Below are 24,565 nucleotides of genomic sequence, written 5' to 3'. Positions count from 1 at the left end.
TGAACTGACAGTTTTGGACATCCACTGTCGAAAATTCATATGACTATTGAAAACTCACTGTTGGGTCCACACAGGTGCTCTCCCCTTTCTATGGGAAAGTGCAGTGGTTTTAAATGGATAAGACAGAAGTGAAAGGTGCATCCAAGTGGTCAAGTCTAAGTTGTTTTTTTTTAATCCAGATCTATAACTAAAAGAATTCAATCTACTCTTAATTGCTCTTCCCCTACTTCCTTACCATAAACAAACAAAAAAACAAAACAAAATTGAAAAGTTTTGCAGAACGATCTATAGTAAACTTATATGTGTGGCTTATATGTGTGGTCTTGAAGGCTTTGTGAGACCAAAGCAATATAAAAAGGCAACACCTAGGTTTTCAGCAAAAAAAAAAAAAAATTACCGTTAAAGATTACTCAAAATCACTTCTTAGATAGTTTCAAGTGTCTGAGAGCATTTATAAAGAGGAAAAAGAGGCAAAAGTCGTCATCATGAAATGCAGTGATCACACCACTCTGACAATTAATGACATTCCATTTCTGCTCCTTGCACTTGAACCCTTCGTAGAACTGTGACCAGAGGAAAACAGTAATTGACTGAAAGAGCCCAGTGCTCATACATGAACAATGCCTTTGACAATATAAGATTTTCCCTTCTGTGCCACTTTAGTTCAGTAAAATCACAGTAAGTCCAAATGCCTTCTTTGTAGCTCAGAAAAACAGTAATTAATGAGGCTAGGGAATGCTGCCTGACTCACTCAGGAAACTTCACGCAGATGACAACAGTGGAGAGCATAAGACCATTTCAATGGTCATGTGAGAATATATTAGGAAAAAGAAAAACAACTTGAAAGCAGGTAGCAAGAGCAAATGCAAATATATGTCATTTGGTTCTAAAGTCTGTGCTAAAGGCAAGAATGTATGGGTTCTTTTGTGCAAAAATCTCCAAAGGAAAATGAATTTTTCTTTCAAAATAGCTTCTGTGCTTTGTACACCACTTCACTTAGGCAAATTCTATTGAGGCAATACTCCCTGTCTGCCCCTGAGACTTGCTTTCAAGTGATTGTTGATATAGCTAAGTAGGATAGGTGGCAAAGTGGTTTTCTGATAAAATTTGTCATGATGTCTATGTTTTATTGGGAAGCTTTCACAATACAAATGTCTAATTGCTTCCCTCAAAAAATGCACAAAAAAGTAAAACATCAAATGTAAAGAAAGCTTAAGGTAAGCTTGGCTTTGGATCAGAGGGTTGAGGGTGATCTACAGCCTTCTACCTTCTCAGTTTCTCTTAGATTCTTACCTTTCCTTCTGTTTCTACTCTCACTGTGTCAGTTTGAACCTTCAACCTTTGCCATCCAGAATTCTGTAATAAGCTTCTTCTTCTCAAGTCATAGGGTCCCCCTGCGCCAATCTTCTTCCACCCTGCTACCACTATCATCTTTCCAGAAGCCATGAGGTTTTTACTTAAAATTTTCCCAAGGCTCTTCATCATTTCAAGGACAAAGTCAACACAGGTCATGAGGCCTTCTCTCTTGATGGGGCCCTTGCCTGCTTTTAGGCTAAACTTCTGTCATTTCCATCAGTGGTAAAATGAGGTTCAGGTCTCATTAGAGATGGTTGTGTAGGGAGACTTTACCTTTGTATACCAGAGAGGTATATTAGTTGAGTGACTTTTTTAAATCAAAATATATCATATATAATTTTTAAAACCAAAACTTTATGTGACATATTTTTTGAAATTTAAATGAAAAGCAACTTTAGTCAGGTGAAAAAAAAAATAAGTAAAGCAGAAAAGTAACAGTCATGAAAAATAGATTTACATATCCCAAATTCTTACCCAGTGTCTGCCAGAAAGATATTTTCCAACCTCTTGCCGTTTGAAATGAATCTGTCTTGAATACCAGAAGCAAACTATGATTGCTGCTCCTAATATTTGGTGGAAGCTCGGAACCACAGAATTTGCCAAGAAGGGGATCACTGATGTTCGAACCATCATAAATTGCCAGGTAGTCTTGGGAGCAAAATGTGGAAGGAACCACATCAAAGTCACTAAACCTGTAGAATGAACCTTGTTAATACTGATGTTGTCCATTTGAATTTCCATTACATTATGCCCTTCATTCTTGTAAAAACAAAAACAAAACCAAAACAAACAAACAAAACAAGTCAAAGGCTAAAAGCAGAACATCCATGCTTTACCTGATAGCAAATACTAGAAACAATATGCTATTTTACTGATTTGATGGCTATAAGCAAAAATTCACATTTAAGACTGTTATAGTTGTTACAGGAACTTCATCACACATCTCCAGCTCTCTGCTTTCCTGATATTTGGGAGAACTGCCCTTCTGTGCACACTCTGAGGTTCTACATGGCCTTAAGACTTGCTATGGCCATAGAAATATAAGCAGGAGTGATACCTATTACTTTTTGGAAGACATTTTTAAAAAATTACTACTCAGTTTGCCTTCCCACTGCAGTGATGGATCATGGATTCAAATGTAGAAATGAAGCTTCCATCAGCCTGGGCTGCTAAGTGACCAGGCCACATTGGACATACTCATACAGGTGAGAAATAAACTCACTAAGCTACTGTGCCTTGGGCATGTTTGTTACCACTTATAACTATCCTGACAGATACACCCTTAACTTCACTTTTATGGCCTGAGATAATCTAAGGCCTATACTCTGTTGTTTCAAGTAACTATTCCCAGAGTTCCCAAACAAGCAAGGCTTTCTACATGGTTTATCTTTAGGGCTTTAGGATGGGTTTATTATAAATTATTTTTTCTTAAACCTGTTTAAATTATTTGATATCCTGCCCTCATTTTTGTAGGTTCTTCTGCTTTCTCAGCTTTTTTTTTTTTCTTTTTGCTAGCAGCTACAATAATAACATATAATACAGAATAATTTGTGGGGCTCCTGGGTGGCTCAGTCAGTTAAGTGTCCGGCTCCTGATTTCGGCTCAGGTCATGATCTCAGGGTCAGGAGATAGGGCTCTGCACTCAGCACGGACTCTGCTTGTCCCTCTCCTTCTGCTCCTCCTTGCACTCTCTGTCTCTACATCTCTCTCTCTCTCTCTAATAAATAAATAATCTTTAATACAGAATAATTTGAAAATATCTAATTTGAAAATTCCTTTTAAGAGCCTTGAGAAAAAAAGGATCTGTAAAATTTTATAGAACTTTAATTAGTTCAATTTTTTCAAACTGATGGTTAAGAGCAAGATGAAAAATTCTTTATTTTCTTCAACCACATGTAATATTGAATGCTCTTATAAAAGAAGATGAGGACAGGACAATAGCTAGATAATTTCTAAAAATACTACATCCATTTTTTATTCTCCTTGGATAACACACTTATTTTCTACAACATGAATCCATAAAGAAAGATAAAGATTTGCATTTCCAAGAGGACTCAAAGCTGTTTTGACTTTTTATTTTTTATCATTTTTCCAGAGCACAGAAGATTATCTGGAAAAGCCCATTGATAGCAAAGCTTATGTTGCCAGTGTACTTTGAGAACACTGGTAGAAGAATTCATGTTTTACTAATGTCTACAACTTCTGTAAAGCCTGGGATAATATCTGTTTTATAGAATGTAGGTTCTTAGAAAGAGTATAATAAATTTTCCAAACATGCTGATATGAACTTTGACTATGATGAGCCCAGGGCCCATGTAAGAAACAGAAATATACATTATAAACACATACAGTATATATATCACCTATAATCCTACACGTGTAGAAGCAAATCTCATGCCACCATGGCACGTAACAAGAATGACCCCTTATACTGCCATTCTAGGCAGGTGATCCCTTCATAGGCCTCCTGCTCTGGACCATCTGGCATTTTTTGTTTATTCTTTTATCCCTTGGACTTAAAGGACTTTTTGGCCCTTGGGGCACAGCTTCCTTACAAATAGTCCCAGGGAGGGATCTGCTGATTTCTTCAAGGTCCAGCCTCTAGACCACTTACTGTCTGGTACAGGAACCCAATCAGGCTGGATGAGACTTTAACAGTCCAAAGACCCTTTTGACATATGAGGTTCCTAGAGACAAACAGTGGAGAGTATACGATTTTTAGAGATGAAAGTGATCCCCATTTAGTAGGGAGGTAGGTAAGAAAGATTCTAGTCCATCTCGACCTTCTATAAAAAATTCTAGATTGCTGTGAACTACATGAAATTTCGGAGCCCTCTGCCATATGCTGTATATCACTGAAACACAAGAGTTACAAATACGTCATCTCAGATGAATGTGGTTTTGACCTTTATCACTGATAATGGAGGTTATATTCCCTTAATCAGTCCTGTGGGGAGTAGGTAGGATTAGGGGAGAGTTTTACTGATGATGTAAGCAATATCATATAGCACCAGTTTAGAGGGGCTCTGATACATGAACAAATACATTTCTTAAGTAGTCAGGAAATATTTGCCCTTCAAGAGATAGCATAGGGAAATATTAAGGACATGGCTTTGGGAGAAAATACGATGTGAATTCAGATTCTGACTCTTCATTTAATAGCATATCACACTGAAAAAGTAATTTGACCCATCTGAGCTTCAATTTTCTCATCAGTAAAATGGGTTTAATAATATATGCCTCATATAACTGTTTAAAGAATGAAAGAGAATTATGGAAAGTATCAATTAAAGTTCCTTGTGCATAATAAGTGCCCAACAAATCAAATACTTTCTCTTGCTGTTCCCAAGACAGGCTTATAATTTTACAACCCATTATACGAAGCTCCTTTGAAACTGTTGGAAAATTAAAACTCTCATTTTCACTGGTGGAGTGCGTGTTTTTCCCCTTAATCCCTATTGGCCTGCATGGAGGGCAGGACACCCATTTCCTGGATTTATACTACCAAACAAGAACTTCCCTCTCCCTTCCTCAAGGTTCCCTTATATACCTCCTGCAAGAATCAGTGTTCTTTATTGTAAAGGAATATCTTTTCTGTAAATCGAGCTGAATCGACTGTAAAGAAGGTACACTTGTTTTACATACTTGAGCTGAAGCACTCTGTCATCTCTACAGATGATGGTGTACGAACAATGTATGTTGTTAGGGTAGTCCGAATACAAATAGGCAGGGCTCTTGATGACCCCAGTGGAGAAGTTGAACACTCCACCACAGGCTGCAACAGAAGACAGAGAACAATTATTACTCCGAGTGTGAAAAAATAATTTTGAGATATTCATTACTATTGTACCTTTTTCCCTAAGAGAGACACCAACCATTTGTCTTAAAGAACTTAAATCTCCCTTCATCATTGTTTACAAATAATATTGATTTTTCCACTAAGGTCGGGGGAAGAGACAGTATGGGAGTGGAAGCAGCAGAGAATATTTTAAGGAACATCTTGCAATGGAATAAGTCTGGGTCAAATTAATGACCAGAGTGAAAACAATGAGAGAGAACATTTCATGTGCTGGGGTGTAACTGTCCATTCCCTATATTTAACTGACAGGTTGAGAGAGATGACAGAGATAACTGGAGATAGCTCTCAAATAGCTGAGAAAGGCACGCAGAATCCAAGGCAAGTTGTGAGCATCTGGGCCCAGGAAGGACTGTGATCTGGAAATCTTTAACATAGATTAAATATCTAAAATATAGTTTCCTCTGTCAAGACAGAGGATTATAACGTGAAGTGTTGGAAATAGTTTTTGGAACTTTCAAGTTTAATTCCCTTTGTGGGCTCAAATGCATAGCTTTGGGGTCCTTTGTATTTCCGTTTAGTTGTGAGCCTGGTAAGGACTCTATTTGCCCAAATTTGTATTACTGGTCCTCAGCAAGCACAAGGAAGCTAGTCCCACCCCCCCGCCCTGACTCCAGCAATCAACGGCCCAGAGCCGTTAGTTGTTTCTATTAGTCAAGAAAACCACAGCCATAAAACAATAAAACCCCATTATAAAAAATATAAAATTAGGATTATTTCTGCTTGTTTTTACATATAAGGAGGATGAGACTATGCCACACAATGATGGAAAGCATCCCACTCATTGCAGTGAGAAAAGCTTCTGTTTATTCTATTTTATGATTCTAAAATTACAATGTTAGTATACTTTGATGATATTTCTATGGTTTATATACTGTCAGTGGACATATTCCATTTACATCTCTTAAAAATGATAAATTGTGGCTACCATTTAAGGTTGTTTGTTTGTTTATATTCCCTCAGGTAAGCCCACATTTCGAGGAAGGCTCTTCTCTATACACCCATAAATATTCATGTGCTCAGACCCCCGGGGACAACTGTAGAGAATTAAAAGTTAGATTTGTGTAGCCATTATTCTATTTCAGCTTACACACAATTATGTGGTCTCTGAAAGCTTATCAATGCCCAAGTAACTCCCAAATTTGTACCTTGTCAGGATTTGAAATCTTAATGTCAACACTCTTCAAATGGCATTCTCATTGTAGATATGGTAAACCTTACATACAGTATTTTGGGAAAATGAGAGATTAAAGAGTAGAAGATCATAAAGCAGCATGCAAGTCTCCAAAACACCAGTGGTACCAAAAGAATAAAACAAACCGATGCTCTTCTTTATTCAACAAGACAACCAGGGGAAGGAACATTCAGTGCCCAAATCTCTTCTGTTTGTGCCCACAGACCTATGGAGCCACAAAAAATCACACCTTCCAAATGGAGTCAGGACTCAGGTAACAGCTAATGTGAATGAAGTGTAAAGGCCTTCTTCATGAATAAATAGTTTCAAGTCTTCTCTGTGGATGGGAACAGTAATTTATTTGAAAGAAAATGATTTAACTTTAGTAAATTACTTTGGTCAAGTAAAGACAAAACAAAACAAAGCTTTTGTCAGATGTGTGTGCCCATTTCACTGAAACTGGGATGATGTGGTAAAAATGGTCAGTAAGCTAACCATGCTTATTGCAGGAGAGGAAAAGATTACTGAAAATTGGGAAACATAATCTATGATTTTCAAATACACAATTAAATTGTCTACAGAGAATGAAAAGATCCTAGTAACTACAAAGGCTTTTGCTCAATCCAAGACTTGTCCTCTCACTTTGCCTTTGAAATAGAAAAGTTGTAAATTATAACATAGCTGTATATGTTAATCTTTTCTTTTCCTTTAGACCTTGTGCTTTGTGTATATTATCAAAAAGTCCTTTCCTACCAGAAGATTATAATGATATTATTTTCCATTTTTTTCTAAATTTATAAAATACTGCTTTTCACATTAGCAAAGTGACTTGGAGAAATGAGACAGGCATCTGGATAGTCCAGGCCAAAAAGACACCTTTACATAACGTACTACCAACTAAAGACAGCAGGAACATTCATTCTAACTTAAATTAGCAACATAAATCTCAATCTTCCATTTGATTTTCAAGGAGTAGTTCTAGCTAAAGTTCATGAAGAAGGTCCTCCCCCATTTTTTTTTTTTTTAAAGAAAATGCCTGAGTATTTTGGGACCATGCATCTATTTGATCATTTTTCCCCTTAAAGTGCACGAGTCTTCAAGCTGGTGATGTACGAATCACAATTAAAACTCCTTATGGGAATTATTCAAGAAAAGAAGTAAATTCCAGACTCTATCATCATGGTTACTCACGGGTGATCTTATAGTTAAACTTGAATCCGAGGTCTGTGGTGTGAGCATTAGAGTAGAAGTTGAGCAGTACGGGACCTAGGATGGCGACAGGAGACAGGATCTCATCTCCACATATGGTGGCAAAAGGCATGGAAGAGAAGTTGGAACCCCTGATAATGTGAACACCATCGTGGGCACAGCTTCCGGTTACGGCTGAGCGAGCTGTATGGAGCACAGAAAAGACCAGCATTATAATCAAAAGCAACACGGGTGATCAGTGCTATAAATATTCAGACCAAAAAAAACGTAATGAAGATTCATGCAGTTTACATAGAAATTAAAATGAGACTCAAGAGCTCTTTGGCTAAGTCACTATTTAACTTGGGTGTCCTGATGAAACAGTGTTTACCCTAGTTATCAATCAAGCGCAGGTCTGAGAAAACAGAACTTCACAATAGATAAATCCTGCTTTCAAATAATCCAGAATTTTCTTCCTTTATAAAATGGCTCCTTTAATTCAGTGATATATAAATGTCCTGCCAGGGACATTTGGTGCTATGTGAAGACAAGATTTTGCTGTAACACTGGATGTACTAGTGGCATGGAGTGGGGATGGGGGCAGAGGCCGCTAAATACGCTCCTCTGCTCAGGTCACCCGCACACCTCCCTGTCCTCCCACCACCACAGAAATCACCCGGCCCAAAATGTAAACAGCATTGCTTTGGCAAAACCCTGCCTTAACACTTATATACAGATAAGGGACTCCTACCATGCAGAAAGAATTAGAAATTCCTCAATGTTTACTGAACAATATTTTTAAATGTTCACACAAACAATATTAGCTTGAGTTTAGTGACTGTTAAATATTCATCATTGTTTTGTCTTCTGATTATGTATGTACAGAAATATATACTCCGACCCATTCCAAAGAGAAATACAAAACACAATAAACAAAAAATTGAAAAGACTTATCACTGCACCTTATGCAGCCATTTTTACAGGCTAATTATACTGTGAAAACATTAATTGGGGTCATACTATGCATGATCATTTGTAACTTAATTTTTATTAACATAAAATAACATAACCATGTATTTTATGTGATTATTCTTTTAAAACATTGAATTAAATGCATACATAAAATTGTAACATATAGATGCACCATATTAAGTTCAATTAATCCCCTATTGCTTGCTAATTCTATCTTTTCCATCTTATTTTGATTAAAAATACTGTTGAAACATTCTTGTACATAGATATTTGCTGAAGTTTCTCATTTCATTAGGATACATTTTTAGAAGCTGAGTTACTGGTACTAAGATAAGATTCTTTTTCAGGTTTATCAAATGGCCTTTGGAAAGGTGTTTTCAATTCACCAAGTGCCAGGACACTTGGGGTATCTGACATTTTCTCCAATTCTACATTTTCAGCCCCCTGGGGACAAATCTTGCCTCATTAACAATCATGCCCCATTTAGTCCTCCCTCTTTACTGCTCTCCCAGCCCTCGGCAACCACTAACCTACTTTCAATCTTTATGGATTTGTCCATTCTGGGCATCTCATATAAACAGAATCATATAATATGCAGTCTTTTGTGACTGGCTGATTTTACTTAACATGATATTTTTGAGGTTCATCCATGTTGTAGCATGCATCAGTACTTCATTTCTTCCAAGGCTGAATGGTATTCCATTGTGTGGATAGATCACGTTTGTTTATCCATTCAGCAATTAATGGACATTTGGTTCATTTTCTACCTTTTGGCTATTATGAATAATGTTGCAATGTTCATGTACAAGGTTTTGTGTGGATATACGCCTTCGGTTCTCTTGGGTACCTAAGTAGGAGTGGAATTGATGACTCATATGGCAACTCTATGTTTAACATTTTGAGGACCGATCTATTTTCCAAAGAGACTGTACCATTTTACCACCCCACCAGCACCTCAGGAGGGTTCCAATTTCCCACATCCTCACCAACACTTGTTATTATCTGTCTTTATTTAGCTATCTTAGTGGGTATGAAGTGATAGCTAATTACGGTCTTAATTTGCATTTCCCTATGACTAATGATGCTAAGCATCTTTTCATGTGCTTATTGGCCATTTGCATATCCTCTTTGAAGAAATGTCTATTCAGATATATTGCCATTTTAACATTAGGTTATACATCTTTTATTGTTGAGTTGTAAGAGTTCTTTTATATTCTGGACAGTAGCATGGGCATATATTTCTATTTCTCTTGGGTAAATACCTAAGAGTGGAATTGCTGGGCCAGAAATTATAATTCTATGGATGACCATAATCATAGTCATTGTTATTTTTTATAGAACCCCACTATCCTGAGCACTGTTGATAGACTTATTGATTACTTCAAGATAGGATGTAGGACCCAATCTAGGCCAATCAGATGTGTTCAAACCGTAACTGAGTAAGAGGGAGTCAATACAAGAAGCCAGAGATGTCCAACTTGGAAAACATCAGCAGCTGTCCCTTGACAGGTGAAGGAAGCCAGGCTGTAGTAAGTTGTCATGCAGAAAGCAACAAAAAGAGAAGGGGGAAGGAAAGACAGCATTCTGAAGGATTCTTGTTCCTGCTTCCACTTGTTCTGGAAGCCCATGACCTCTTCTTATTTTTCAACCTTCCATTAATGAGATAAGATAACCCAGTATTCTTTTTATAAACTCTACTTTGTATCAAAGCTAACCTGAAGATAATCTATCACTTTTAACTGAAAGAATCTTGATGAATATATTTTATTTTCTTACATATCTTTACATTAAAAATTCCCTTCTCTTTTTTGGATGTATTATCTTAGAGAAAATCTTAGGAAGGCATTTGGCTCCTTAGCTAAGTTTCTTTTCTTTTTTTTTTTTTAAGATTTTATTTATTTTTTGACAGAGAGAGAGACAGTGAGAGAGGGAACACAAGCAGGGGGAGTGGGAGAGGGAGAAGCAGGCTTCCCACAGAGCAGGGAGCTCGATGCGGGACTCGATCCCAGGACTCTGGGATCATGACCTGAGCCGAAGGCAGATGCTCAACCGATTGAGCTACCCAGGCACCCCCTTTGTTAAGTTTCTATCCAACATAAATCTTTTTTTTTTTTTTAAAGATTTTATTTATTTATTTGAGAGAGAGAGAGAGAGAGAGTGAGCACGAGAGGGGGGAGTGGGAGAGGGAGAAGCAGACTCCCCACTGAGCAGGGAGCCCGATGCGGGACTTGATCCCAGGACTCCAGGATCATGACCTGAGCTGAAGGCAGTCGCCCAACCAACTGAGCCACCCAGGCGCCCCAACATAAATCTTAAGTATCAATTCAAGATATACTTATGAAATTAACCTCAAAGAGTTTCTTCATTTTGAAAATCCTGGAATAGAAATGCTTCTAATTGGGCATAAATCTCCAAGTTACAAATGTGAAAGACTTAACTTCAATGACCATACCATATAAACAGAAGCAATATGTTGTTGGAAAAATAGGACAGAAAAAAAATACATTAAACTCAGATTCATGGTTTCGATTCTGCCAAATTATGTACCTTAATTATAACCTCTGAACTTGTCCTCTAGACACCAAAAGTTTTACTGGAATTTTAAAAATTCAGGGAAGGTGAGTTTGAGAATCAAAAAATATTATGCGTTAGCCATAAAAATATCTTTAGCTAGTAACAATATATAAAATTATAACAGCAAAATCACAGAATAAAAGGAAATATTGCTGATGCTAGATAAAAAGCTTGGTTCCACTTTGATCAAATGGCTTGCTACGCAGATATCCATTAAGTATTAGAGAGTTAGTTTTTAAGTTGTTGACATAATGACATAGACTATCACAGTGGTGGTTTTCTTAGGAAATTATGGAAAGGTTGTGAACCATAGGTAAAGTGTGTCATATACTTGATCATGTTTCCAAAATATTAATTAAAGGAACTAGTCCAGTTCTAAAAAGATCGTGAGATAGCAGTGGTATATCTATATCAACACAACCAAAACTCATTAACTGTTTACAAAAGATCCGTATTCAACAATAAGGAAGTTGGGCAGGGGAGAGGCAGAGGAAGTTGAGAGGGGATTTCATCTCTCTTTTTTTTTTTTGTAGATAGCAAGAGAGTATCAAATCACTACACCAATCAAAATGATCTGCTCATTCACACAGCCTAACTCAATAAATTGTGAAAGTTATGATACTTGGCAAGTTGCTTGATGGATTAAGACATTCTTATACCCTTTCCAACAGTCATTTCTTTAAGGTAGGATGTCCTTCCAAATTTTGTCCATAAAAAATCAAGTATTACATAATATCAGAATTCGTAAAATTACCTGAAGTCTAAGAACATATCAAGGTTTAGTATAAACAAGGTAATATGCGATATAACTATGTCAGTAGGCATCAAATGATTCACACATCTGTATCTTTTTCTCTAGCTCTGTTTATCACATCACAAAGAGATCAGCCTGATTCTTCAATGACAAGATACTTGGTGACAGAGACCAGAGTCATCAGAAAATAATGATATTAAACACTTTTCCATAATCATAGGGGGAACCAATTGAATACATGATCAAAATATACATAAAACTCTCAAGTAGAATATAATTAAATGCAACTAGCATGATTGCCTTCTAGGGAGAAAAAAGAACTTAGTCAAGATTTGAAAAAGTTCTTCAAGGATGGAGATAAATATTAAAGTTCAATTTATGGCAGAGAGGTAATAGTTATTAGACATATGAGAACCTGTCAGGAAGAGAAGCAACCTGAGATTGAATGATACATTTTCCTTGGACTAGAGCCCATGTCATGAGAAAAGAAACTCCAGTCATTCTTAATTCTATCTTCAGTAAGTAATTTGATGTATATTTACTACTGAAATCTCTGAGGTATGAAGCTATCCTCCAGGATTTGTTTTTATGATTATTTTCCATCCTTCTAAAAAACTTTAAGAGATGTTTATTGTTTGAAATGGGTAAGGCTCTATCCAGTGTATTGAAATATAATTTTTATCATATTCCTCTAGTCTTTATTAAAGAGCAATGTTCAATTCTGAATTCCATCACGATTCCAAGAACTTAGAACTGAAAGGAAACCAAGAATGAGTAACTCAGCAAATAATATAAACTTGTCAAATTTAGGTTCAGAGTACAATTTTTCTCTAGAGCCACAGAGAGGCAGAGATATCAAAGAGGACTAAGAGATAGGGGGAAATCATTTGGGTTGATAGTGTAGATAAGATAAAGTCTTTTCAGTAAAGCAGCGAAGGGCTCTAGGGAGAGGTACAGGAATTAGGGGGCAGCAATGCCTAATTAACAGTAGCCTGGAGACTGGATTGCTCAGTGGAGGAATGACTGAGTGGGTCGGAGAAGACTGTGCCAGTGTAGAACTAAGCTCCACAGGCTGTGCAGACCAAAGTCTCATAACACAGACAAGCGAGGAATCCCACATAACTAAACTGTCTCCTCTAGTGCTTGGCCAATTTGAATAAATAAATCACCAATAGGAACTATTTCGAAAGTAGCACTGCCTGAAGCTTTCTAAAATAATAAATTGTGAAATGTGCCTACATTCTTATTTCTTTACAAACAGCTAAGTAGAGCAAAGAGAAGAAATGATAAGTAGCTGGGTAATGCCATTTAAAAAAAAAAAGCAGATTTCATGGTGGGGGGAATGTAAACTAAGACAACTGACAAAACCCATTCTTGGTGGGGAAAAGAGCAAAAGGAAAATTCTAAAGCTGAATTTTCTTTTCTTTTCCAGATATACTAGCTTTATAGGTAGGTGTAACCTGTAAACCAGGACTTCTGAGTAAATTTTTTAAAAGTCAGGCAAATATTACAAAGGACTTCCCCTCTGGCTGATCTGTTAATCTAGCCCTATTTTTCTTTTCTTTTCTTTTATTATGTTATGTTAGTCACCATATAGTACATCATTAGTATTTGATGTAGTGATCCACGATCCATTGTTTTCATATAACACTCAGTGCTCCATGCAGTACGTGCCCTCCTTAATATCCATCACAGGGCTAACCCATTCCCCCCACCCCCCTCCCCTCTAAAATCCTGTTTGTTTCTCAGAGTCCATAGTCTCTTATGGTTCATCTCTCCCTCAGATTTCCACCCCCCTTCATTTTTCCCTTCCTTCTCCTAATGTCCTCCATGCTATTCCTTATGTTCCACAAATAAGTGAAGCCATATGATAATTGACTTTCTCTGCTTGACTTATCTAGCCCTATTTTTCTCTGGAGCTTCTGAGGCCATCTCTAGAGGACAGTGAGCAAAAGCATTTGTCCTTCTGTTTCTCTCCACTGTCTGTGCTAAGGTGTTATTCTACTATTCAATTCTTATCAAGAGATACTCTGGGGGCGCCTGGGTGGCTCAGTTGGTTAAGCGACTGCCTTCGGCTCAGGTCATGATCCTGGAGTCCCTGGATCGAGTCCCGCATCGGGCTCCCAGCTCAGCAGGGAGTCTGCTTCTCCCTCTGACCCTCCTCCCTCTCATGCTCTCTGTCTCTCATTCTCTCTCTCTCAAATAAATAAATAATAATAAAAATCTTTAAAAAAAAAAGAGATACTCTGGATCTGAGAGAAACTGAGTTTAGAATTTGCCTAGATGTAGGATTTTTTAGTTAAGAATTTCTAAACTTTTCATTGTCATCAAGATGAATCAATAGTATTACTGAATTTTAATGACAGAAGAATCAAGATATAGAAGGCAATCACTTGCCATAGGGCACCTCATCTGCTAAGTGCCTTATCTATAAAGTAAACAATAAAAATAAATGGCCTATAATCTTCCCAGCAACTTCAAGGCATCTATGTGGGCACATGAATAATGAAAACACAAAAACATACTTTTCGACTTTTCAATATTTGGGAAAATTAAATAAGTATTTATTCAATAACCTCTGATTCCAAAATAAGTACAAACATTGACAGTTTCTCTCTTATGCTTTGTAGTTAGCTTTTGTCTGTTTCTGGTGTTTCATTTTTGACCAAAAGAAACATTTTAAATTTGTTAATTCTCTATTCTACTTTAGAAATTGTGAAGCCACTTTTAAGAATACTAAGAGCCATTTCAATCTGGAGATGACATTCAGAATAAAAATTTAAAAGTTGCCTTGTAAATGCTCAAATGGAAATTTCTTCCATGACTTTGAATTGATTTCACTGGTATTTTTATACTTCATTAGTGATTATGTAGAAAGATGAGAAGTCCGAAGTTCATACAATGACTAGTACTGGAATAATAATGATGAGAAACTTAGGCCAACATAAAATATCATAACATACTTTTGGAGCAAGTTACTTCAGTGGGATGTAGGTCACTGAACCTTAGTAATCTTCCCATGGTGAAAACACCAGCGTGTAGTCAAATAATCAGTATGGTAGTCTGACTAGTAAAACCTTTCCTAACCAGTTGTCAGTGTTTGGGGGACACAACATATGAACAAGTCTATGTCCCCACTGTATTCTGTAGTGTGGGATAGCCCATCTTTTTCTTGCCAGATCTACCTTTCGTGCTAATGGCCCACCAAAAGAACAGATCTAGAACCCTCATCTCTGTCAAGGTCAACGTTGGCTCTGTTGGCATGCTGGGCTCAGAAATGCCATGTGGACAGAGTCTTTTAGAAATAGTTCGTATGGCCTAGAGCAGCTAGAAAGGCCAAGGCTCCTGCAAAAAAACCGAGTTTTTCTTGGGAGCAATTTTCAGTCTTATTACAATATCCTGAACATGAATTCCTCAGGCTCACTTTAGAAGGGGTAGAAGGTTATTTTTACTGCAGCAAATAAATCTCTAGTTTGTTAATGGTATTCAGTGAATGTCAGCATTGGTCTGATTAGTGATAAGAATCTAATTATAAGATAAATCTGATTAATGTTGTCTTTTTTGAGAATCATCATAATCCAATTAATCTATAGCCAGAAATTACTCACTTAAACATAACTGAGTACCTATAACACTGGAAATGTCACAAGACAAATGTCACAGGCTATCATCTTATAAAAAAAAAATCAACGCTTCAATTGAGTGAGGGTTAGCCAATAACTTAATCTGGAAAAACCAAGCACCTGTTCACAGGCAACGTAAATAAGGGTGTGTCTGGAGATCCCGACTGGTGGCAGCAAAAATAGCAAAACAGTGGGAACTCTGATGAATGATAGTTCACAGAATAGGCTTCTACAAGCATGACCTGATTTTTATAACTACTATAACTACTATTTCGTATTTTAAAAAATTAAAGTGATTGTGAAAGATTAATTTGCACAAAGTCACATGACTAGAACATGGCTGACCTGGTGTCAAAACCCATCCTAAAATGCTGTGCTCTCTCCCACCACTCGCCACACCCAGGGTTCCAGAGTATGCTTGCCCCTTAATCCCACCTGGTCAACTGAACTCAGGAGCTACTGTTTGGGGTCAGTATAGGTTCCTTTGTAATAATACATACACCACTGGTATTGGCAATGTTTTTTGTAGCTGTGTTATATAGTATATTTACCAACGTCTCCTTTTTTGAGTCTAAATGATATTGGCATATGACATTCTTGTGTTTATGCAATTTAATGAGAACAAATGCACAATGCAAGCCACATGCTTTGTTCCTGTTATTAAAATAACTTTTCCCTGATTAAAAAGATAATAGAAGAAGTATAAAGAAAATACATATCACTTATAAATCTATGTACAGTGGTAACAATTCTTAAAGTACTGCTTAATAGTCTTATGCATATGTTATTCTTAAATACAACATTGGGTCATTTTAGATAAACTGTTTTACCTTCCCCTAAAACTTTATATACTGTGAATGCATTTTCATATTACTGGGATTTTGTGCTAGCAAAAGCTGGAAAGATATATTTTACTTCATATTCCATTTTTACAGTGACATACATCAATTTATACTTGGTATTCTAGCAAACACATGTGTCAAAATTTACAACTTGTAGAGATGAAGGAAAAGGAGGTCATAGAAAAAGGAAAACATGAGAGAGGCTTTGTATAATTTATCAATGTATGAGTACTGACATGTCATTCTTATTTTCATGAAACATAAATTTCCTGAATGCTGAATATTGTAGGACATTTTCCTAACTGTAACTTTTCACTGGCAAGGGAGACCAACCCAAACAGAAAGAAATTTTGATTATGCAGAGGTAGCTTGACAAGTCTACAGACTAAGTGTAATTTAGAAATGGAAAGTTAATTTGTAAAAAATATTAATATGACTGAATGGTCAAAAATACCCATCTTCTTGAAGAGATCTTTTTTCTAAATTGTGTCCCAGCAGCTACAAAACAAAAGTTGTGTCTATTGTGCTCAGAGCCAGCCCAAATAAACAGGTCTACTGTCCCTTTGCCAATAGCCCATTTCCTGGAGCTGTGGAATGAAACCAAAGTGGCACATCAGGATGTGCGCTCAGTGCAGAGTCTGTTTAAGATTCTCTCTCCCCACTCCCTCTGCCCCTCCTGCTCACGCTCTCTCTTTCTCTCTCTAAAACAAATAAATAAATCTTAAAACAAAAAAAAGAATCAATTGTAATTTACTAAGAATAAACTTACCTTCCAAATGGAAAGACACAAAAGTCAGGAAGACCAAGGACAAAGGATCAGCCTCTATGATGTAGGTGCAATTCATATTGTTGTCATATTGCTTTGGGTAGTTTGGAGAAAGGATGTAACCTGAAGGGTTCGTGAAATTACCTCCACATCCTATGTGGGAAGAAAAAGGCATTATCAGAACAATTGTTCTCAAGTGTAATTATCTTCTTATCAGTGAGGGAAAGACTCAAATTCTCTAGAGACATATTCCCTGAGCTACTCCAAATGGAAGAAACAATAACTAAAGGGATGGAGCTCTGATTTTAAAATAAATATACATGCAAAATGAGGACATTCTATATGTTTTAGAATATGCTACAGAGTTTTGGGCTAATAGTAGAAATTTTACCACAAATTCATTGCCAATCATTTAATTTGAAGATAATATGGAAAGGCAAACTGAGCAAAGACTGAATATGGTTCATGTAGATAAAGAGATAAAACAGATGAAGTGATTTGTTTCTGATGAGTACCACTTAATGGGTTTTTGTTTTTAAGTAGGCTCCATGCCCAATGTGGGGCCTGAATTCATGACCCCAAGATCAAGAATTGCATGCTGTACTGACTTAGAGCCAGCCCAGCGCCTGCCACTTAATGGCTTTAAACTATGTATTTTCATTAGTATTGTAATCTGGCCATAAAAACATAAAAACAATATCTGTTTTAAAAAATGGGGCGCCTGGGTGGCTCAGTCGTTATGCGTCTGCCTTCGGCTCAGGTCATGATCCCAGGGTCCTGGGATCGAGCCCCTCATCGGGCTCTCTGCTCCGCGGGAAGCCTGCTTCTCCCTCTCCCACTCCCCCTGCTTGTGTTCCCTCTCTCGCTGTCTCTCTCTGTCAAATAAATAAAATCTTTAAAAAAAATAAAAAATAAAAAATAAATAAATAAAAAATGTTGAATTTACTAATGCTAACTCTTATCAAACTCTTATCAAATTCTCACATGGTGTCAGAAATAGAGAATCATCTTCTTACTGATGTGGAGAACAAAGGCAAAAGAAATGTAGAAAAAAATGTAACTTCTTTCCAACTTGCAGCCCACTGACAAGTGCTTGAGACAGAATGACCTTCCTCCAGGAACTCAGCTGCCTCAATGTTAATACTTCACTAGAGGCAAAAGACAACCTTAGCTTGACATTAGCTGGCCCTCCGGGATCCTGTAAGTCTTCTTTAATACATGAAAATCCATTTGGAAACATCCTTTATCTCTCCCCATCCCCCAAGATATATGTTAGCAATCATCCTCCAAGCATATGGTCCACTGATATACATATCTGGAGGGTCTCATGACTAAGGTTTTACTAGATAGTAGTAAATGACCCCTTAAGATCCTGGAAACCTTGCTTCCAAATTCCTTAAAGACTTCTGCTATCCTTAACCCCCTCCCAACTTGCAATTACATAATTGGTCACTCCTCACAACCTCAGTGCTTCTCTTTCTGCCCACGGGTCCTGTCTCCTTGCTTTAATAAAACCACCTTTTTTTCACTGAAGATATCTCAAGAATTCTTTATTGACCATTAGCTCCTAAACCCCAACAGTTCACATCATTACCACCAAAATGACATTTGTTTTCATATAACCAGTAACTAGTTAATCCACATCACTCCCTGACCTATCACAGAGGAAAATATCAGTATCCTCCTAAACTGGTATCAGAACACGCAGTTATGAACACATACACATGCACAGGAACCCAGCGAGGGAGGACCTGGCATTAGGCCTGGGCTGGCCTTTCCTTCCTCCCTTTCCACCACCCTGTCCTTCATTCAAGCCTGAAATACCAATTCACTGCATCACTCTCTCTAATTCCTTTCATTAGACTTTTTCCTAAACAGCAGTTTGCAAATGAGTGGCTACTCGACTGAACGCAGCCAACAGGCACCCATCTTTGCTTCTCAGACTTGAAACCTGCTACATTTCCCACGAATCTAGTCTGTGAGCAGTAACTGGAGAAGGAAGAGAAAATCCTGGAGAAAGTGGCTTCTAAAGTTTACTGACTTTGAGAATTGTCTGTGTGGAAACCCCCACTTGGGGAAACTGGGAGTTCAGGTGGGTCGAGTGAGGCTTGACAAGCAGTCGGTTCTGAAAAGCCCCGGGTTCTGAAAGCCCCGGTGATTTCGATGCAGGAGGTCAAGGTGCTGCTCACCAGGCACACTGATCGTGTCTACTAATTAGCAGCGTCTTGGGCTTCTGCCTAATTCCTGTCCACTCCGGGTTTTAGGCTTAGTTTTAGATGTCCACCAGTGGCACTCAGGCCCTCTCCGTCATCTCTCAATTGGCCTACCATTGAATTCGGTTCCATTCTCACTGCTTTTTGAAGGAAGGGTGTACTCTCGGGATCAGGTGACCGGCCCCCACTCTCCCCCCACCCCTGGGACCCCCGGTTCCAGTCAACCTTGGTGCAGTTCCCCGCTCTGCTGCAAGCCTGCCTGTGGCAGCCCCACCCTCTCAAGGACGTCCCGGTCTGTTTTTGGGGGGCTACTTACGGCTCACAAAGGATGCAGAGAAGCCCTGAGCTGGGGTTTCCTGAGACTGGAACACGGCTGTGAACGCATTTCTCGGTGTGAGGATGGAAGCTGGAGCCATGTTCCCACAGCTTGTGGCTAACAGGGCTTTGTTGACTTCCTCAGTCCCTGCCCACACCTAGATGAGCCATAAACATGACTTAATGCTTGAGGTTTTCCCCTGTCCACAGCTTAATGTGCTTAGGCTGGAAAATAATGGAATTCGGGTGTGTATAGACCTAAACACGATAGTAAATAAAACGCACTCAAATCGGTAATATTTTCTTTTGAGAATAGTGTGTTTAAGCTGCTTTTTAACAGCATCTCCCATTCTTGACTCTTCCAAGGAGACTGTGTTCATTTTTGTGTAACTAGGCAGTAATTTCAAAGAGAAATCAACTACCACTCATTTTCCTCTTACCTTCTCCTACTTGGCCTGATCTAACTAAGATTACTAGGTGGCAAGGGAGGCAGAGAGCAGTGATGTGTGAGGCTCACCCTTTGTCCCCCGGGTGGATGGCACACTGTGGGTTGTAAGTGGACAATATTTACCAAGAAGAAGCCTGTGGAAATCAATTTATTTGTAGAGCATGAGGAAAATGGACATGAATTCCAAGTAGATACGCAATTAGCATGAATTGGAATAAATCATAGAGGACCTCCTGGCAGTGTTCATTTTGAAAAAGGATGAGATTCGGCCACGATGTGCTATTTACTAAAAACTGGGTTGGCAACTCCCAAGTTAGACTTAGGCTGTCATTTAATTGGTCCAGCCGCTTTAAAAGAAGCAACTCATAAACCCATTTAAAAAGTAGTTGCCGAGGAATAAACCGTAAGCATTAGAATTCCACAGCAAGCCAATCCTAACCAGCCTAACCAGAGAGAAAAATATTACTTGTAGAATCACAAATTTAAATGCAAAGTTACAACTATGAAAGGAGCAGTATTGGAGCTATTGAGAGTACACAACAGGGGGCTTTACCTGGTCTGGGGAGGGCGTGCCTGCCTGAGGAGGCCTCTGTGGCAGGAAGGGGCGCAGCTACTGCAAAGGATGGAGTGGAACTGAGTTAAGTTGCCAGTTGCGAGGGAGGTTGCAGAGTCCCTGCGAGCCTCGGAGCATGTTGGAGATCTGACCACTGTCCTAAAATGGCGAGGGGCCACCGGAAAACTTAGGGCTCTAGGACACTTGGTTTTTGGAAATCATTACAACGTGGAAAATAGGAAGAGAGGATGCCGGGAGATCAGCCAGGAGAATTTTGTAGTCATTCAAGCACGAGATCATGCATCTAAAATGTGGAGTCACTCGAGGAAAATATTGATAGTATGTATGTAATACATACACATTACTGGAGAAAAGAGACCATTCAACAGGTTTAACCAGGGAAGACCCACCTAGCTGAGTGAGTCTCAACCAGGAGCAATTGTGCCTTTCCCAGGGGACATTTGGCAATGTCTGGAGGCATTTTTGATGGCAGTATTTGGTGTGGGGGGTGGTGTGTAGTGGGTAGGGGCCAAGGAAACTCTGAACATCCTATAATGCACAGGACAAGCCCCATCCCCACCCCTAACTAAGAATTATGTAGCCCAAGAAGATTAAATGGGTTTGGACTAGTCTTACTTCACTATTCAACATTTCTTCACATCAAATTCTATTAAATTACTCACTTGAACATATCACTTTCAAGAATATTCCTCAAAGAAAGCAATAAAATAGCAAGCCACTAAAAACATTTCTGTGGGCAGATCAGTCCATAGGAAGAGGTTTGAAATAGCACTGATTCATAGTGCTGATTTACTATTTCTCAGTTCTTTAAAGCCGTATCATTTCCAATGATTTTCAAACACTGGGTATCCAGCTGTTAGTTATATTACTGAAGTCGAATGATGTTTGTCATTTATTAGATACAGGAGGGGTCTGTCATGGGAGCTACTAAGAACAAAGGCACAGATATTCTGCCAAATACCTAAATTCAAAAAAGTGTCAGGAAAGAAACACACACTTCCAAATTTCTATAATATCCCCATTAAGTCCCCCCCCCCACCACCTTAACTATCCAGGAAAATAGTTTACAGAAATTTTCTATTCAGATTTTTAAAAATTATACATATGCCTTACTGAGAGATAGATATCTATTTTTACAACATTACCCAAAAGGCAAAGTGACAGCTAAAACTTTTCATAAAGAATCTCAAGTGCTTTAATTAAGAACTTGAATGATCAAGAATGATCAAGTACTTATACTTTCCTGAAGTCATTAATTATGGATCTGACATCCTACCTTTTGGCCCAGGAACATAACTGTTGTAATGAAAATAATGGTAAAGAGTTAGTCAATATTCACTGCTGCCTTGTCAGCCAAGAGCTTGTTTCATTGCCGATATAACCCAGCACTCATCAAAACCATATTGGACCTATAGAATGTCATGAAGTTGTCATTAAGTAAAAAACTTTCTGACTTTTCTTAAGGTTTTGCATAATTTAGCCTGCCTGCACATGATATTTTGTCATTAAATTTTTTAAAAAAATTATTGCTTATTAAGATACCTACAGATTCACATGCAGTTGTAAGGTATCATCTAGAGAAATCCCTTGTACATGTTCCCCAGTATCCCCCAAAATTGACACCTTGCAAAATTATAGTATAATAACATAACCAGGATGTTGGCATTGATGTAGTCCACTGATCTTAATCAATTTCTCAGTTTTACTTGTACTTGCACGTGTGTGTGTGTATTCAGTTAGGTACCACCATGTTCAAGACGATGAAGAGTCCCAACACCATAAGGGTCCCTAGAGTTGCCCCTTTATAATCATACACAACTCACTCCCACACCCCCATCTTTCTAACCTATGGCTGTCCTCCATTTCTAACTATTGTGATTTCAAAAATATTACGTAAATGGAACAAGAGACTATGTAACCTTTGGGTATTGGCTGTTTTCACTTGGCGTGATTCTCTGGTGATTTATCCAAATGGTTGGTCTGTCAATAGTTGGTTTGTTTTTACTGAGGACTTGCATTCCCTGATAGGTATGTGCTAGTTAGTTTAACCATTCACCTGTTGAACGACATGTGCACTGAATTCAATTTTGGGCTATTAACAAATAAAGTTGCTATCAACATTTGTATATGGGTTTTTATGTCAAAATAATTTTCATTGCTCTGGGATAAACGTCCAAGAGGGCAATTGCTGGATCTTACGGCAAGTGCATATTTACTTTTGGAAGAAACTGCTGAACCATTTTCAGAGTGGCTGTACCATTTTCATTCCCATCAGCAATGAGTAAGTGATACAGCTTCTCTGCAAGCTTGCCAGGATTTGGTCTTGTCACTATTCTTTATTTTAGGAATTCTGATAGGTGTGTAGTGATCTCTAATTGTGGTTTTAAGTCTCAGTTTTCCTAATGGCTAGTGATGTTAAACATCTTTCCATTGTCTATTTACCATCCATATATCCTCTCTGGTGAAATATTTGTTCAAATCTTTTCCCCATATTCTAGTTGGATTCTTTGTATTTTTACTGTTGGGTTTGACTGTTCTGTGTATATTCTAGATCATAGTCTATTGTCAGATCGGTGGTTTGTACATCTTTTCTCCCAGTCTGTGGCTTGTCTTTCCAACCTCTTCACACAGGCTTTCACAGAGCAAAAGATTTTTAATTTTGATGAAGTAAGATTTGTCAATTTTTCTTTTTCTGGATCATTCTTTAGATGTTTAGTCTAAGAAATGTTCACCTATCTCTAGGTTTTGACAACTTTGGGCTATTTTTTACCCCCTAAAACATATAGCTACATATCTTACATTTTAGGGTGTGGTCTATTCTGAGTTAATTTTTGTATAAGGTGTGAGGTTAAGGGTTGCTTGCTGGAGCTGGTCCCTCTTATTGGTTCTGCCCTCTTCAGTGTCTCCTGGCAGAATCAGGGGGCTCTGACCTGGCAGGGGAAGAGGGATTCCCAGGCCATTTAGTTTGGGCAGGGCTCCAAGTGGACCCCACCTGCCAGTGGTGTTGGCTTTGCCAGATGTCAGAGGGATTTCCACGTGATCAAGAGGAGAAATGGGCCTAAATAACTTCTCAGATTCCATTTGTACAACTGATGAACTTGCAAGGCTTTATATATATCTATACATTTGAAGTTTACTCAGTCCATGAGAAAGTTCATTTGCTTTATGAGAAAAGCAATTAAGAAAAGTTGTATTAGATGTGTTCTGTTATACACATATTTTATAAAAGTATGGGATCTTTAACCAGTAAGCACAGATCAGTTAGATATAAAACATAATTTAAAAGATGATATAAAATAATAATATCAACAGTAAAATGCCACTACTATTCATTAGGTGGTTTCACATTCCAAATACTGAGCACTATTTGCGTTATTATATCATATTACCTCTAATGGCTAAAACAGTCCTACCAAAGGACAAATTGTTCTCTTTATTTTATGGTTGAGGAATTAAATCCAAATGTTTAATTAGCTCACAGAGGAATATGCAGGTGGTAAATGCAAGAGATATGAATGGAGTCCAGGCAATGTGAATTTAAGGCCGATGTCTTTTCCAGTAAAAGGTGGAAAGATCTCTTAGAGATATATAACTTTTGAGATCCAAATAGCACAGTCAGAATGAATTTATTGTGCAGCCATCACAGTCGTAAGTCAATGAAAAGTGAGGTCAGTGCCACATAAGCAGTATTTGTAATTCTGGAGAAAAAGAGCCTTACTGACTGCCCCACCGCCATAATTTTACACGAGTAAAACATTCTTTCCATCTTGAGGGCTCTTGAGGCCCACCGTGGAGGCTGGCACTAGCCACATCTCGAGCCTTCTGTAATTTTCATAGCATACTTTAAATGTTGTCTGTAATGGGGCCTTACATTGATTTTGTCCTTGAACATCTACTAGAAAAGAAAGAA

At 38.0% G+C, this 24,565-nt stretch overlaps 1 protein-coding gene across 1 annotated transcript in view; it reads right to left on the bottom strand.

Annotated features, from left to right (window-relative positions):
• Positions 1–24,565, bottom strand: part of CUBN (cubilin) — a 264,425-nt gene that overhangs the window by 38,546 nt on the left and 201,314 nt on the right. The window contains exons 55-59 of the mRNA XM_035021543.1: positions 19,635–19,791; positions 17,109–17,258; positions 7,578–7,778; positions 5,002–5,131; positions 1,831–2,048 (exon numbers count right to left, since the gene is read on the bottom strand). Coding sequence (XP_034877434.1) covers positions 1,831–2,048; positions 5,002–5,131; positions 7,578–7,778; positions 17,109–17,258; positions 19,635–19,791 — 856 coding nt within the window. The remainder of the gene's footprint in view (positions 1–1,830; positions 2,049–5,001; positions 5,132–7,577; positions 7,779–17,108; positions 17,259–19,634; positions 19,792–24,565) is intronic.

The sequence above is a fragment of the Mirounga leonina genome, unplaced genomic scaffold (genome assembly GCF_011800145.1).
Source record: "Mirounga leonina isolate KUSES-001 unplaced genomic scaffold, KU_Mleo_1.0 Mir_175, whole genome shotgun sequence".
NCBI classification, from domain to species: Eukaryota; Metazoa; Chordata; class Mammalia; order Carnivora; family Phocidae; genus Mirounga; species Mirounga leonina.
Note: the sequence above shows the minus strand (reverse complement) of the source record. Positions and strands in the feature narration are given on the sequence as shown.